Source organism: Meleagris gallopavo, chromosome 1 (genome assembly GCF_905368555.1).
Source record: "Meleagris gallopavo chromosome 1, MGAL_WU_HG_1.1, whole genome shotgun sequence".
Classification (NCBI taxonomy): Eukaryota; Metazoa; Chordata; class Aves; order Galliformes; family Phasianidae; genus Meleagris; species Meleagris gallopavo.
The window spans coordinates 55,045,980-55,062,257 of NC_139404.1; the positions used below are offsets into that span (position 1 = coordinate 55,045,980).

The 16,278-nt window shown below is 36.0% G+C and overlaps 1 protein-coding gene across 3 annotated transcripts; it reads right to left on the reverse strand.

Moving 5' to 3' along the window:
- Nucleotides 1-696: 696 nt before the first annotated feature.
- SPIC (Spi-C transcription factor) lies at nucleotides 697-15,638 on the reverse strand. Of its 3 annotated transcripts, none has more exons than XM_085228303.1 (6): nucleotides 15,168-15,638; nucleotides 9,681-9,707; nucleotides 8,936-9,029; nucleotides 7,105-7,217; nucleotides 6,293-6,401; nucleotides 697-3,218 (listed from the first exon to the last, which is right to left on the reverse strand). In XM_085228303.1, the coding sequence occupies exons 2-6, from the start codon at nucleotides 9,681-9,683 to the stop codon at nucleotides 2,791-2,793; spliced, it is 747 nt and encodes a 248-aa protein (XP_085084429.1). In that variant the 5' UTR covers nucleotides 9,684-9,707; nucleotides 15,168-15,638; the 3' UTR covers nucleotides 697-2,790. The 3 variants fall into 3 exon arrangements, with proteins under 3 accessions (XP_085084429.1, XP_085084436.1, XP_085084421.1); XM_085228310.1 differs by lacking the exon at nucleotides 15,168-15,638 and adding an exon at nucleotides 11,212-11,443; XM_085228295.1 differs by lacking the exons at nucleotides 9,681-9,707; nucleotides 15,168-15,638 and having other exon boundaries at nucleotides 8,936-9,161.
- Nucleotides 15,639-16,278: the final 640 nt, after the last annotated feature.

The following is a 16,278-nucleotide window of genomic DNA, read 5'->3' on the forward strand; positions in this document are numbered from 1 at the left end:
GAGAATAGGCCGATCGCCATGTTGCCATAATCTCCTTTCAGGCTGCTGTAGAGGGCAGTAAGTTCTCTTCTGAGTCTCCTCCAGCATTCAGTGTTGTCTCTTGTGATATGACTATGACATTATCACCTGGCCATTTCAGCCCTTCATTTTGTTAGGTCGTGGTTGGATGACCTTTAAGGTCTTTTCCAACCTGAGCGATTCTATGATTCTACGATTCTATGAATCAAACTCCTGGATAATGCCATTACTGGACATCTCAGAAATGGTTTAAAGTTTTCAAGAAATAAAGGATCCACCACATCCCTTGGTGTGTTGTTTATGTGGTTAAGAACTCCATTAAAAATGGATGCACCTTGCTTCAGACTTCAGTAGGTCTAGGCTACATCTCAAGGTATTTGTTCATCTTATGTTTTCCCTTATGATTTAACATGTTTTTACTGGCTTAAAGAATTGCTAACAGTCAGTAATCTTTTCTGTATATAAGCTCAATATTAATGTATTGCAAAATATGTATAGCCACAGAACAACAGTAGGAACTTCTAAAATCTCTCCAGGTACTTGATTTTGGGGAGCGACCTGCCTTTTCTTCAAATGAATCTTTTTCTAAAACTGCCAGTCCGCAGTTTTCCTGCGCCTGAAATCTGTACTCTCAGTTTCACGCACAGTATCTTTTAGCTTCCCTTCCTATAGTATCCACAAGCTATTTAGTTTCTTTCTGTTCCCACATATGTCTTCAAACACAATTTGAAAAAAGCAAACACTGACATTTCCTTATTTTTTTTTATTCCCCTTCTAGGCTTCTGGGCTCATGCTCTTCTCTTTCCCTAGCTTTACTTAACTCCAAGTTCCCTCTTTTCGTCTTCACAAATACAATGATTCTTTCATTTTTTCCCTGCATGAACTTCCCTTAGGTTCTTCATCCTGTGCTTTTTTTCCAATTTTGTACTGTTCTCACAACTGCAGCTATAACTTCTTATGTGGTTACCAGTTTTGTACAAAGCAAATGTTAATGGTTATATATTAATTTTGAATTGAAAGTTAATGGAATAAAAAAATTTATTTCCTTAACAAGTAGATGAGGCTCAGAAAAGTGAATCTAAACACACTGACAAAGTAAGCATTTTACACAAGGTAGATTCTTATTGCAGTGTATGTTACCAGCCTTGTAAGTAACATAAAGTCAGAGTGCAACCGGTGACAGATGTTTTGTAAATTATCATGCGTTTCTCATCAAATTTATGTTCATTATGATATTCAAAATGTTGTATTTAGGTAGGTGCTCACACAGTGAGAGCATCCTGACTCAAAGATCTCAGTCCTTTGTAAAAATCCCACTACACTCAGTGCTACAGCAGAATCCAGACTCAGTTACATACAACTAGAGGTATCTTGCGTCGATTTTATAGAAAAGTTTACATATGGAAAACTATACTCAAAATATTAACAACAACACAGTTATGGTCTGCTTATTTTGTTGTTTAATATACCTCATATTTCTAAGGGTCACATCTTAACCAAAATATTAACACAAAATCTTGAATTTTGCTGGAGTGGAGTATGTTGCACTGTGTCTATTACATAAAATGATTTCCCTGTAGATGTAAGCAGGAGTTAGAGCAAGTGGTAACTATTAAAGTCAGTGAGTTTCATGAAACATATCAAGCCACCATGTATACCTCTTCACAGACATCAATTTTCTTTTTATTTCTACTTGAACCTGCTGTCACTTGAAGCAAAATGTAGAATATAAAATTGAATGCAGTCAAATGGAAGTATCCTAGCAAACAACCAAGCTGACAAATGAATAGAAGTATCAGAAAGAGAGTACTTAATGGTATCATCCTGGTGTAAGGGGATAGTACTCGCTTTTTTTATCTAAATTTTCTCTTCTTTTCCATGAAGAGAAGATAAAATTACTGAGTCTCTCAACAAGAGTACCATTGCAAAAAAAAAGCTGTAGAAGCAATACTGTATTTCTATATGTAGAGTTGTAACTCCAAAGGTAGTTGTAAATAACAAAGCTGGGTTCATCAGCTGAGTATAGAACTGGTGGACAAAAGTATGTCTTCTCATATTAGTGGGGGAGAACTGTAAATATCTTCATAAAAAGCATAATCCTTTGCTAATTCTGTTGTGGTATGGTCTCTTTCTCAAATAATCCCCTGCCAACAGTGAAATGCACACCTGGTGATCCTAATACCATGTGTCAGGATCTGTGCTAAAATATGTTAATATAAGTGATTAAGGATTAATAACTTGGCCGACAGGTGCACCTTCATGTGGACTCTATAGTCCAGCCAGGGATTCACTCAGAAATCATCTCTTAATAAAGAGCATTGATGAAAAAGCAGACAGTAGCTTAGCACAGTTGCCAAACCTCTTCTCTTTCTAATTCACGTGCATCCAATTGTGAGCTATGGTACAACAGTATCTGCATTCTGATTGGAAAGTTGGGGATATGCACAGAACTTCCGATGAAATTAATGAGCATTATCAGGATGGGATCTTTGATCCAGACTGCAGACAAAAGTTTTGATCCCTATCTTGGATATACTAGCTTTAATTTGATGTACTTCCTTTGATTAATGCCACAGAGAACAGAATCTTCCCTACAACTGCTGTTTTCCTTCAATATTCAATGACTATTTGCTGGTAACTTCAAAAGGAACAAAGTAGGTTAAGATCATTTTTTAAGCCCTCTTCATGTATTTGCATGATATAATATAGGAAAAGCTATGTATAGAGAAGAGTTTCTGTGCTGGAAAATATTATGAGCTGTTTATGCGATGTCTAGCTGTTAGCATGCTGTAATGCATAACCATTGTTATACATGTAACTGTTGTAATTGGTCCAGTCATCTGCACATTGATATTCTTGATTAGGCTGAATGTATGGATGATAAACAGTTTCTTTTCCCAAGAAGTAGGATGGAGCAAGTCTTTGTAAAACAACAGCACTGAACTGGTATGTCAGCTTCCTTCGAATTTTAATAATTTCACCTGTTCTTCCATAATTCCTCAGTGCTCTGGCCATTTTCTGATATGTCATGATCTTGCGGTTTCCCTTTCTTTCTCCCCACAGCTCTGCAAGTTTCTCCTTGTTTTTGGAGACAAACTGGAAGACACCATTGGGCTTATCCACCCATTGGATGCAGTTTGCCATGGCTGGATCATACAGAGACTCGTGGAGGTACTCAAACAGACGAAGTTTTTTTCTACCTATTAAGAAATAAAGTACAAAAGGTCAGAACAGAACTCGTGCTTGTTTTAAAGGGAAAACAGTTGTCTTATTCCTGGAAAAGATCTTAAAGGAAAAAGCAAAGGTGAACATAGTAACCTGTCAAAAAGACTTCAAACAAACATTTTGCAGGAAATCATGTCCTCAGGCAGTGCTGGCAAGAAGTTCTGGAGGTCCAATCTGAATGCTTTTTAATACTTTCTCCTATTAATTAGAACTCAAAGATTTTGAGATGAACCAATTTTGACAGGTTTGTTTCAGGGCTGTTTTGAGGAACCAAGGTAGGCTCTGATATAAGAAGGAGTGAGCAAGAAGGAAAAGCAAGCTAGTTTTGCATTGTAGTCACTATTACTAGTCAGTAAAGAGCTCTACCTTCTTGCACACTGCATATTTCTAAAAGCATGCAGAAATTTCAACTTGTCTTCCAATGCAGAATGAAGGAAGAAATATTTGTCAGTTAAGAAAATTCTCCTTCCCACAGCTTCAGCTCTCAAACTTAAGTTTACTAGTAAGGCATATTTAATTTCACTTAAGTTTTGTGGGTCCCTCTCTTTGAAGCACTCCTGGTTCCTTTCACTGAGCCAAGGGTGACCAAGAAGCTGCCATAAGGAGGAAGAATTGAAGATTACGAGACAAAGAGGAACATTTTGCAGAAAGGAGAGTATATGCAGAAGAACGGCTTCCACTTCAACAAAAGTGGAAACAAGCAGCTGCACCTAATTTTCATAGTCTTGTCTTGCATGGCTATTTTAAACTAAAGGCTGGGGAAAAGTGACAGTTGCTAAGGAACAGTGAGGTCAAGCCAAGACATCTGTTAGGGATGACAGTAACTCTGCTTCTGGTGATAAGGAAATAGGAGAGAAGTGGCCAGACTAGGAAGAAGAAGATCCTGAAAACAGAGGTACTTTCCAAAAAAACTATAAAGTTTCAGGATCTAAATAAAAATTGGCCTGTAGCTGGAAGTACATTTTTTACTATACATACATATAATATTGCCAAAATGAGTAGCTTAAAAGCAAACAGATGAAGATGAAGATGATGCCTGGCCACAGCAGGCCTGAATCATACCGGGTGACATCCTTAGATCCCCTCCAACCTGAATTATCCTATAATCCTATGAACCTACATTAGAATGAATAAAATAAGGGGGACGTCTGGATTTTTTTTCTGTTCATCAGAGCCTCTAGCTGCTGCAGACAGAGTCTGCAGGAAAACAACTATGTGACGTTGTATGTATCAGCATCTCAGAGTTCATACTGTCAGTCCTCTTAGTTCAGTTGTCATTTCTGTCCAAGTTTTTATTTCTAGACATACACACACATATACTTCTTTCTCCAGATGATGTCATGGTTTGAGAGTACATAAGGGTTCATACATGTGACTGAAAATATGTTTCTATCCCCCATCTATTATCCCTGAAGCCCTACACCAACTGGACGCAGCAATTTGAGCTGGGATTAGTGCATGAATCTTCGCACTGTATAAGTCAGCAGTGGTCACTACCTGTCCTCAAACTGTTGCACAGCATCAGTCCAAGCCAGCAGGCTAGCTTATGTAGGTTCTTATGTGGTCACAGGAGAGAAGGAGCTCCTCCAGAAGATGTTTCAGAGCATCTGAATTAAGATTCTGCACTGAATTGGCCTAAAGCAGCTTAATTCTCTTAATGTGTCTTCTGAATTTCTCTCTTGATTGTCTCCACCTACCATGCTTTAGTTCATAACAAGGAATGGTTTTGAAATGCATGAACTGGACTTGTTTCAGAAGCAATCAGATTCAAAGATGCTTTCTAGAAGCATATTTAAGTCACAGTAAATTTCAGAGCTTGTGGACATCCTTGACATAGCCCTAATAACCACTGTAAAACACATGAAACATGGACTTTAGGTCCTCTGTGCTGGTTGTTTCATCTACAGATCTATTCCTAAAGGGCCACACTACTTTGCTATTGTACAAATAACCTCTCATGCATCAGTAGAGGCTCAAGAGGACTAGAATTGTATAGGTACAAAGTAAATAGATTGATAACAATGTAAAAGAAACATGAAATATGAAATAAACAGAGCAGTGACAACAGTGACTTCAGCTAATGACATATAAAATTCCCTGGTGAAACACTGAGGAAAACTTAGAAGAGCAACATCGGCATGTTTGTGTTTGCGGCAGTGAATGTCAAGATTTAGGAGTCCTGGACTTAAAAGAAGAGATTATTCTTCTCATTGTCCCGAGGAACTTGTAGTAGCTGAGCTACTAAGCAACGGAAACCATCAGTGGGAAGGGATGATACCAAAATCTGACAGCATGTGGTTAAAGTTAAGAGAAGGGGATTTCAAAAAGCAAGAAAACTAGGAAGCTGCTCAAGAGAACCCCACAGTCAAAAGTAGGTACGATAGCTCAGAGTGGAAGCTGCGGAAATCTCATCCAGTGGAGTCATAGAAAGGATGCTGAGTCCCATCTGAAAAACAGAATGAATGCAACAACTGAAGTACAGTGATGATCACTGGCACCTGACCTGTTCTCTACAAGAAAGATGCCCATTCAAGTAGAGTCAGTCAAAAAAGGCATAAAAACAGCTATCAAATTGTGCTCCTTTTCTTGTCACAGAAGCTAAGAAGAAATCTGAATATTAAACAGAGAAAGGTATAAAATCCAATTCAAACATATTAACTTCCGGGGAAAACTTCAAGAAAGCCATTACTTGCTGGATCATATGAAATAAATGAGTTATTAAAGTGATTAAAGATATTGCTGTATTTCTTTGCATTAGACTTCAACTGAGACGATTTGAAGTGAAAACGCATCCCTTTTTCATTTTTCCATGTAATAAGCAAGAGGAGAGAATGAGAAGTGAGGAAATTTATCTTAAAGTATAAGGTTTAGCAGATTTAGCAGACAGGAACCAAACATTTGTAGTATTAGTGTTTTTTTTCCTATCAAAAGTAAAAACAAAACAAAAAAACCAAAACAAAACAAAAAACTAGAATATAGAATGCATGATTCATCAAGGGAATTTTAAATTAACACAATGCATTTATCAAGAGATATTCTTTCTACACACCTTTCCCTGCTTTTGGCTGGACAGCAGCAGCATGCATCACTTGGCTTTCTGGAGTATTCTGCAGTGTATGGTAGACAGAATCATCTGCATAAAAATCTGCTGCACTGTTCTTCAAGAATTAAGACAATGAAGAGTTAGCAACTTAAAAATTAATCACTTGAAGCCTTAAAAATGCAACTTTTCATCCCCTGACCCCCCAGAAGATTTTTTCACAGCCACAAAGGCATGCAGTGTACTCTATCAGTAAAAAGTTACATCAGCATGTTGAATGGGAATGATGGCCCACCAGAGGAGAAGTTAAAAGAAAAGTCAAAGTAATTTCCTCACTCTGAATCTTCAACCATTTCACTGGAAGCAGAAGAGGAATTGTGGACATTTTTTTCAGAGTCAATAAAAGACAAGGGCCACCTGGACTGTGTCTCAGGAGAGACTTTGTCATTCCTATGTTAGATTCTCACTAATCTGCTGGTTGAAAATGGGCTTTTGTGAAATTCATTTATCTGAAATTATCTCCTCTGCACCACCTATTTCCCACCACTCCTGCAGGCCACACTTCCAGAATGAAAATAGGCTCTGCAGACTAAAGTTTGTTTGTTAGTTGTCGTTTTAAATAATGAAGCACAGAATAGCACCAAATAGCTAAACAGATTCCTGAAGAAAGACTAATAAATATGTTTTGCAGATATGCCCCCGTGTGATTTCACTTGAATTATACCTGATCAGACTGAGTTTATGATAGAGGTAGATAATTATTTCTACTAGAAATCACAAACAGTCAACCAATTTTCAGTTTACATCCATAGCTCACTTACTATCACAGTTCTCCAGCTATATCCTGGGTCCTCTGTAGAGGGTACTGCAGAGTAGCTGGGACTTGCTCGGAGGTGAGGATGATGGTTGATCACAGTCAGGCAATTTTTATAACCTGAGAATTTGGAGCAAAAACTGAGTAAAAAAAAGAGAGAAGGAGGGAAAAACAAACAAACAAACCAAAAACGACTGCAGCAAACAACCTAAGATGCTACTGGGTCTGTCAAAATGCAATTATCCTATTATTGCCATCTAGGTAATAAACTCCCTATAGCCAGGATGTTTCATGCCAGCGGGCTATCCAACATAACCTGCATACAGGTACCTATAATGGTACCTGCCTCTAGGCTGGTTTGCTTACCTTCGTGATTTAAAGCAATGTTCTTTAAGATAAAATGTCAGTAATTTTATAGTATTGTGAGATAGTTTGCTTAATAGAAAAATGGAGGGCCAAACTGATCATCAAACGTAGAGAATAGGATAACTACAGAAGATTATTTTACATATTTTGAACAGGAAAAGGGAATGCCACATGATTCTTCAGCAAGTCATTAGTACAACACAAGAGAGAGTATAGAAGCATGAATGAAGTGAAGGACAGAAAGTGGTAAGTATGATTCTGGGCAGTACTGTTTCAGTTATCTAAAAGCATTACTATTTCAAATCAGCTACGGGAAAAAGGAATTTCTCAGTGCATCTGCAGTGCCTGAAATAAAACTCAGAAGGGTCCCAGGATGTTTAAAAGAAGCAGAAGAGGACACTGGACTAAGGCACTGGAAGTGGAGCAATGTGTGTGAGCAACAAGACGTAAATGCACACTGAGTTGCAAGTACTTAAATGTCTTTCTATTGGCCCTGACAACGGATACAGACAATGGGAGCATTGTTTGTAGTGGATACTTCAGTGTGCAAGTTACCACTGAAGTGGAGGCAAAAACTTATTAACAGCAGCTGAAGATATGAGCCAATCTGTCTTATTTACATTTCAATATTATCACAGATAAACGTGCAAATCAACTTTCTGGCATGAAATACATTCCTCACAAAGGACAGTAAATATGTTCTTCTGGATGTAAAGGATTTGCAATGTAGCTTCTTACTTTCCTTTCCTTCCATTTCTATTCATGACAGAAAAACCATATACAGATATATTTTAAATTTTATAGCATTTTAATTGCAAATATCTTCCCTGAACTGAAGGAATATGCAGCTTACCTATATTTTAAGTTTTGTAATGCATAAATCTTAATCTAGAAGCCAGGAAAATTGCTTTTCTGCTAATAACCTAGACTGTGCCTAAAAATATTTAAAATTTGTACCTTAATGTAAAAAAGCAATTATGGAAACAAAATTCGTATGCTGAATTCTTTGTCTTCTTTTAGTCTTTGCACTGGAATTCATTCCTATATGAGTTTATTTACAGCATAACATAAGGGCATTTTTCAATTGAAACATTAAAACTGGAAAATGCGAGTTGCACTTTGGTCTTACATGTTTTGTTTCGAGCTCAATATACCTCTAATAATACTGGATGGAAGGCAAAGGTGCTGTCCAGTAGCTTCCCTGTGATGTGGCTTGGAAGATGCAAACCACTCCGGGCAGTGTCAGGTACAAAAACCTTCCAACCCTTCTCCATTTTCATCATAGAACGGCTTGGGTTGCAAGGGACCTCAACGATCATCTAGTTCCAAACTCAATGCCACAGGCATCGTACTCTTCAGCTGTCCATTAATCCACCTCTAGGAAGTTACCATCCCAAACATATATTTTAAGATACGCTTTTCTGTAAGAATATAAAGCTGTAAGTAAAAATAAAGCAATGTCCCCCCTTTACCTTGTGAGTACTGCATTTCTCTGTCGGAGTGCTGCTGCAGTACTTCTAGTGCATCTTCAAAAGCCTGACCCAGTATGTCTTGATCAGGAAAACTCTGCAAGAACATATTTCTGTCAAAAGTCAGAAAAGACCAGGTGTTCTTCAATATCATCAGTAGGAAGATCCCAAATAAATACAGCGATTACATAGAATATGCAGGTATCATACCATCCTCCTGGAACGTATTTTGCAGAAAATTAAGTATTACCAGAATCTCTACTATTATGAGAAAGTTCTCACTCCCATGAGAAGTCTCTTTGAGGTCAGTGGGAAAATTCTCACGGGTAACATTATTCACTCTGGCAAATGTTTCAAGGTTCATTTCCTTCATTTGCAGCAGAAGTTTACTTAAAGGGTGTTACCATTATTGCAGTGCTTTATAGCATTTAGTGCAGAGGTATATATCACTTGTTTACCATGATTTATGAAGCCAATATTATCATTCAATATCATCGACATGGCAGAAGATATTACTTGCAAATCTGGAATTGCTTATGCAGGGAGAATGTTATATTATACCACTCTAGGAAACAAAGCGATTTTGAAATGGATTTTCGGCAAACTTTATTGTCATTTTAGAACACATAGAATGCTAGAACTTCAACAAAAGCTAAGAAATGTCCTCCCAAAATCTGTTGGCCTGAGAGTTTTCTGTAGAGTATTTGAAGTTCTAGGTAATGAAAGAATAAAGGCATTGTAGACTTACCATTATTTAGATTTCAAAACTTGAATCCTGTTTAAAAAAAAAAAAAAAAGTGAAGTTGTACATTTCAAAATAAACAATATCTCAGCATAAATAAATTAAATGAAATGTGTATTATTTCTAATGATGAAACAAAAGATAATACTACTGATAAAAAATTTAGGATTAGAAAGTGGTAATTTGTTTTAATTGCAGTTAAACACATGTAACATTTTTTTTTACAATTCATGCTATCTTTCATTACTGGTGTTTCCAATTTCATTACGACTGTAGCATTTAGATTACCATCGATATCATCATAAACATATTTTTAAAGACTACTTGATGTGAAAAGAAGTTACTGCTGACATTCAATCTTAGCTCAACTACAACTTTCTCAATGAAAATAATGACTAGAATTAAAAGATAACATTTAAGTCCTTTTGTTCTTCAGGTATAGTAGAAACAAGCTTGTTTTTTCCCATTATGTAAATTATCATCTGACTGTATATGAATATACAAAAAATTCTAGAGTACATTTGAGTTCCAGAAACAAACGTCATTGTTTAATAAACAGTGAAAATAGGTATTTTTCAGATATCTTAATATAGAGTATTCTTTTACATACAACATAACTCAGAAACTATTCCTTATTACTTCTTGACATTTGTTACAGATTATAATAATTGAAGTTTTTTATAACTTGCAGCTATTTTAATCCTGTTCTCATTTCCATTAATATTTCAAAATATAACGGTAAAAATTAACAATAAAAATTATTTTTATTTTTTATTTTACTCTTTAAAGCTTTGATTATAGCCTATTGGAAAAAAAATGGACATTTTGATAGTGATTTCAGCAGACAACAAAATTGGTCTGTATGATGTTTTAAAATGCAAAGGTTAGGAAAGATGCTTAAGTGTAAGAGAGAAGTGTTTTCAGCCAAGACTCACAATGGATATTCTAACCTGACAATTATGTCTCAGTCAGAATATACATATCTTAAAGTACACCATTAAATACTGTCAACATTCATAAAAGCTTTTTAAGATCTTGATGACTATGCATGTCAGAAAGCTCTCAGTATGTGGAATGAAATCCTGGTGATTCAGTCAATTGATCTTGCCAGAGCCAATGGGATTTCTCTCTTCAATTTCAGCACAGCAATTATTTCAACAAACTAATTTCACTATAAAGCCAGAACAGACCAAATTAATTCTTTACTTGCAATGGTTGCGAGATTCTTGGAGCTGTAGAAATTAAAGATGTGAATCTCATGGGTGAAGACCCTAGTTATCATAATTTTAATTATTTCACTTTCTATAAAATGCATTTGTCTAACTCAAACTTCAAAGTGACAAGCGGTAACCTTTACAGAACATCTGCAGTTAATGCTTTTCAAAGCCTGAAAGGGTACTAAAAATTATCACTATCAGCAACATACTGTTAAAAGGTCATACCAATTACAAAACTGAATTCAGTTTAATTAAAAAAAAAGAAAAAGAAAAAGTTACACCAAAAATAAATTAAAAAAAAAAAAAATCTGAACACTTACCTAGAATTTCAGCTCTACACACAACACAAGAATCTCTGTTTTCATAAAAAATGAAAGACTGAGTTCCCATAGCAATGGGCTGGCAAAGGGGCTGCATTAAATAGCTGGTTTTGGGGAAGTGTTTTGGGAAGGGAATTTTTCTAAGAGTAAAGGTATAGTACAGTACTAGCATGGCCTTCATTAAGCAGAAAAGAAGGGTGATTTAAACAAATAAAATAAAACTAAACATTATAACTACTTAACGAAAATATGAAGATTCTAGGAATTGGAAGAGATTCTTTTGGCTGTGAGACGTCTTAACAGATCTACCATTGGTATGTTACATCTAGGGCAAAATCCTACACCCCTAATCTATCCCAAACAGACTGCAGTGGACCTTCTGGTTTTAGATGAACCTCCTGTTTACCTCAGCATAAGAAGAAGACAAAACCAGACCCCAAAATAAGAGTTTTAGGGAATATCAAAAGTCTGATCACAGCTCAGGTTTATTGCCCAGGCCCAGCTCCAAGGCATTTAGTAAAGATCCTGTCAAGCTGTAGATGCTGATTTGATGCACCCTTCCTGAGTAGCTCAACTCATGATATTGTGTCCTCTGGGATGAGGACTCTGTTTTTCAGTGCAGAACTTTTTACCACTGACATAATCCTGTGCCATAGCTCTGTGCAGCTAAGTCTTTCAGAAGCACCCTTCACAAAATATTGTTAACATATACTGTGATATTTCTGTAAAATAGTAATTACCTCTTACAACATTTATCTATATTCTCTCAGTCAAGAACTGTCTTAACAGTCATAACTTGCACTTGTCTATGAATGCTGAGAAGTAATTTGAAGCCAATGTTAGTGTCAACCATCATTTGCTTGTTTCAGATTTACACCACAAACTTTCAAAATTTCTTTTTAATGGTGTATATTAATACATGTATGTGTTTTTTTTCAAAATACAAGTTCCACTTCATAGTACTTTTCTGCTATGACATGGGTTTATAAGGAAAAATGAGCCATCAACAGCACTGCCAATTCAGTGACTCAGCACTGGATTTCAGTGCAAAATTCGATTACACAATTAATTCCCTCTGCAAAAACTGTTAAGTTTGTAACTGTTAAGTAAGTAATGTGGAGAAATACTGATATCTTGGTTTGTCTCTTTTCTGCAATATAACTGTATCAGATTTAAAATTGTGAATGAACTTTAAGATCCCTTGTGAGTATCATCCTGATAATTGAGGTATTAATAGGCAATCTGACCTACCTACCCCCACATCCCTATCTGAAGTTGGGCAATTCACGCTCATTTTGGCTAGATGGATACCGGCTGGGGCCAGTGCAACTATAATCAAAGTTGAGAAATTAAAGCCAAAACATTGCTCAATCAAAATGTTTCATTTAAGTAAGAGGCTACAGTGTAAGGAAGGTCATCAAAAGGTTTCTTTTCAGAAGAAATGGGAAAGTGCCATACATAGAACACCATATCACACATAAACATGAGCAATCACTGTCTCATAGAATAAATCAAACCCCTTCTGTATAGTCAAGATAGGCAATTTGTTGGCCTCTACCAAGAAATGCTGTCTCAGAAGAAAGCCTGTTTTGATTTTTGCACGGGATGGGAAGATAGATTTCAGATAAAAGCCTAAAAAAGATAACTTACTATTGAAATGTTGTCTCATACAATTGATGTGCCTGACAGCAAAATTTGAATATCAGTAAGAAACTACAGCATCAAGCTTTTTTCCTTCAACCATGTTTTAAAAATAAACTTCCAATGACAGAATGATTGTTGAAGTTTCGGAACATACTGTCATTCTTGCTTGGCACTGAAAGTCAATTCATAATATTGGTATAGGAGAAGCATTTGCACCTTTCTCAATAAAAAGAACAACTAAATAATGCATTACAGCACTTGTTGGTGGGCCGTAGAAAGCATGAAGACCCTTGCATGAGGCATTGTTTAAATGTAGAATAAAAAACAGTCAAAACCCTCCTATAGAAGCACAAAACTTGAAACTGTAAGATTTCTTACTAGGCATTTACAGCTTTCTCAGATTTTTTTGAATGTCAGATAGTTTGTAACTGCCCAGGTAAAACAGACAGACTACTTGCAATAGAAGAAGACCCTCTGTTTTTAGAAATGATTCTATAATGGAGAGTCACTTGCCCCCTATGTAATAGACCAACTACCAATTCAGCAATCTTCAGAAGTTAGTTATAAAATGTGGCAGCTATAGAGAGCTTCCATCCTTGCATACTTGTTCTGGCCTTTGGCAGATCTCTTTGCAAATCCTCTTCCGGCCATGCAGCTCTTTGAACGAGCAATGATCTTTGTCGTGAATTCCCATGGCTGTCAGTTCACAGTACTAAAAAATTGCAGATGCTGTCTCCCTGTTAGAGAGAACGTGCCTGTGCTCTCATCCTTAACCTAACCATGTGGACCAGCAAATTTTCAAATACTGACAGTACACTTGTTCTGGTCTGCTTCATCCAAGGTCTGAAAGAAGCTGGAAAGTTTCTTTTAGCAAGGATATAGGTTTTATCTTTACAGAGAAGAAACAGGAATCGACAGAGAGATCTCTTCTTCTGCAGTGATAACCCAGGCATAAGTATTTCACAGTGAATAGGTATGGAATAGAATTTCAAATTAGTGGTCTCAGAAAGTGCTTGAAGTTCCGAGCCCCAAAATACAATGAAACTTCCCCTTAAAAACACAACAAAGCTAACAAAATCCAACAACATTGACTATTAAGCTATCAAAAATTAAAAATAAGCATGCTAACTACTGGCCTAAGTAACACTGCTTACTGTGATTTTGATCAGATAATTAGTGTAGAATTATAGACAGAAAAAAAGCCCTGAATGCTAACATTAAAGAGGAAAACACAATTATGGCATTATGTCACACAAAAAAATGAAATAATGAAACTATATCTGAAAGCTACATTTGTGCTGGTGGATTTTGGTCTTTGCATTTTGACAAACAAAATGATCTATTCAAATACCAGAAGATGAGAATATACTTGTTTTACAAATTGTGTAACAAATGGCAATGAAAATCTATGCAATGCAAAAAACATACTGTTTTATTGCTATTGTCAGATTTATAGTAGAAGTTCCTTAGCTGGTGGAAATTGGTACAGAGCCACCAAAGCTAAAGGGTCACTGATGATTTGTATTAAAGGAGACTCTGGCTTGTAGCTGACACTGATCTAATTTTCAGTTCAGTAAGGTGGAACTTGCTGTGCCAGCACTGATGCTTCACATTCTTCCTTGACTTCCTGATTTGAACTGTTTCTTCAACTACCTTATTAAACATCACATTTGGATAGATTGTCATAGTGGCATTTTTGTATTTTAATCCTCTTTTACAAAAAAACAAAAACCAAAAAAACTTTGTCCAGTCATTCTCTCCAATTATGACTTATGTATGCAGTATTTTCTCTTCTTAAGAAACAAGATATAGAAAACATTTTAAAAGTTGAATTTTAAACCTGAAATGATAGATTATCTCAATCAGACTGATTTCCCTACCTTCAAATATGAAACCTTTGCCTATTACATTGAGATTCTGAAGCATGTTCCTAATATTGATTTATAATAATTTGCTTGAAAATTTTTTAAAATATTGCTTTAATCCTTTCAGAGTTAATACTTTTTTGGGCTTTATAGGGCTAAAGTAAAGATGTACTTCTACTTCTTAAGAAGATATTCTACTTTCAGACTATCTTAGAAATAACTATCATTATCTTAATGTAAATGACAGAAATTGAATAAATGATATGTTTAAACCTTAATTCCGATTTGGGAATTCACCATTCAGTCTTAAAAGACATATTTACTTGGAAAATTTCACATGTGTGACATCATATTTGGTTTAGATAGACTGAATAATTACAGGAAAAAAAAACAAAAACAGGCATTTGGATAAATCATTGCAGAGGTTACATCTGAAAATTTAATTACCTCTTTGAGGGCCTAAGAAGAGAAGTTTATTGTGGAGGCTGCATGAGTGGACAGATGAGCTCTTCTGTGGAAAACCCACGTCTAAACCCTCCACTTAACAACTAGACCCAAGATATTGGTCCAATTGGTCATGTCAGCAGGCCTTCTCAGGAAGTTTCTTCTTTGGCTCCGCATAACCTAAGGAAGTGAGTTTCTGCTGGGAAGTCCCGTGAAGACAGAAGACCAAAAACCACAACAGAAGCACAAGGAACTAATACCAAATGAAAAAAAAAAAAAAAAAAAAAAGTTAAAGAAGATTCTGAAGTGGTATATGAAACAATGACATTGATTAATCTACAGTTATGAGTATTGCTGGAATAGATAGAACACCTACAAGCCAATAATCCTGCTGGGGAAAACCATCAGAAAAATTAAAGATTCAATTCCAGATTAAAAATATCAGAAAAATTTTCAAAAATAGCTACGGATAATAGACTGTCATCAAGAAAGAACTTGATAGAGGGTGAAAATGAAAAAGCATATAGAAAGAATAACATAGTCTTTTAATAACCTCAACTTTAATAATTCTTAATGGTGAAGGTGGGGAAACCAAAAGAAAACAACATTCTTTAATCTATTTGTGGAAGAATCATGCCTTCAAATTCAAGGGGTATTTAGATCATTTGGGATTAATTCAATACCCTATTTTAACTCCATTTTCCCCATACCATTAAGGTAAGATTTTCTAGGCAAAAGAGACTTTTGGACTCCAGAGAATGGAAGAACATATTTGTGTTTATTTTTGAAAACCTGAAAAAACTGGAGTACGAAAACTGCTGTAGCATCATCCATATTGCAACTTAAAAACTTGACCTTGAAGCTATTGCCACATTAACAAAAGCAGATGTTATGTACGTCTAGGCGCCCAGACTCCAGAATGCAGGAAGTACCTTACTCTCCCTAAGTTCTCTCTGAAGCTTTTGGAAACATTTTTGTAGCTCCAACCAAAATCATCACACACAGTACCACACAGGAAATAAAAGCACTTCATCTAGCTAGTAAGAAACATTAGAGAAAACATGTCTGAAATCCTACCCCCTTCCTTCCTTCTAAAACCCTTTTGGGGGGTACA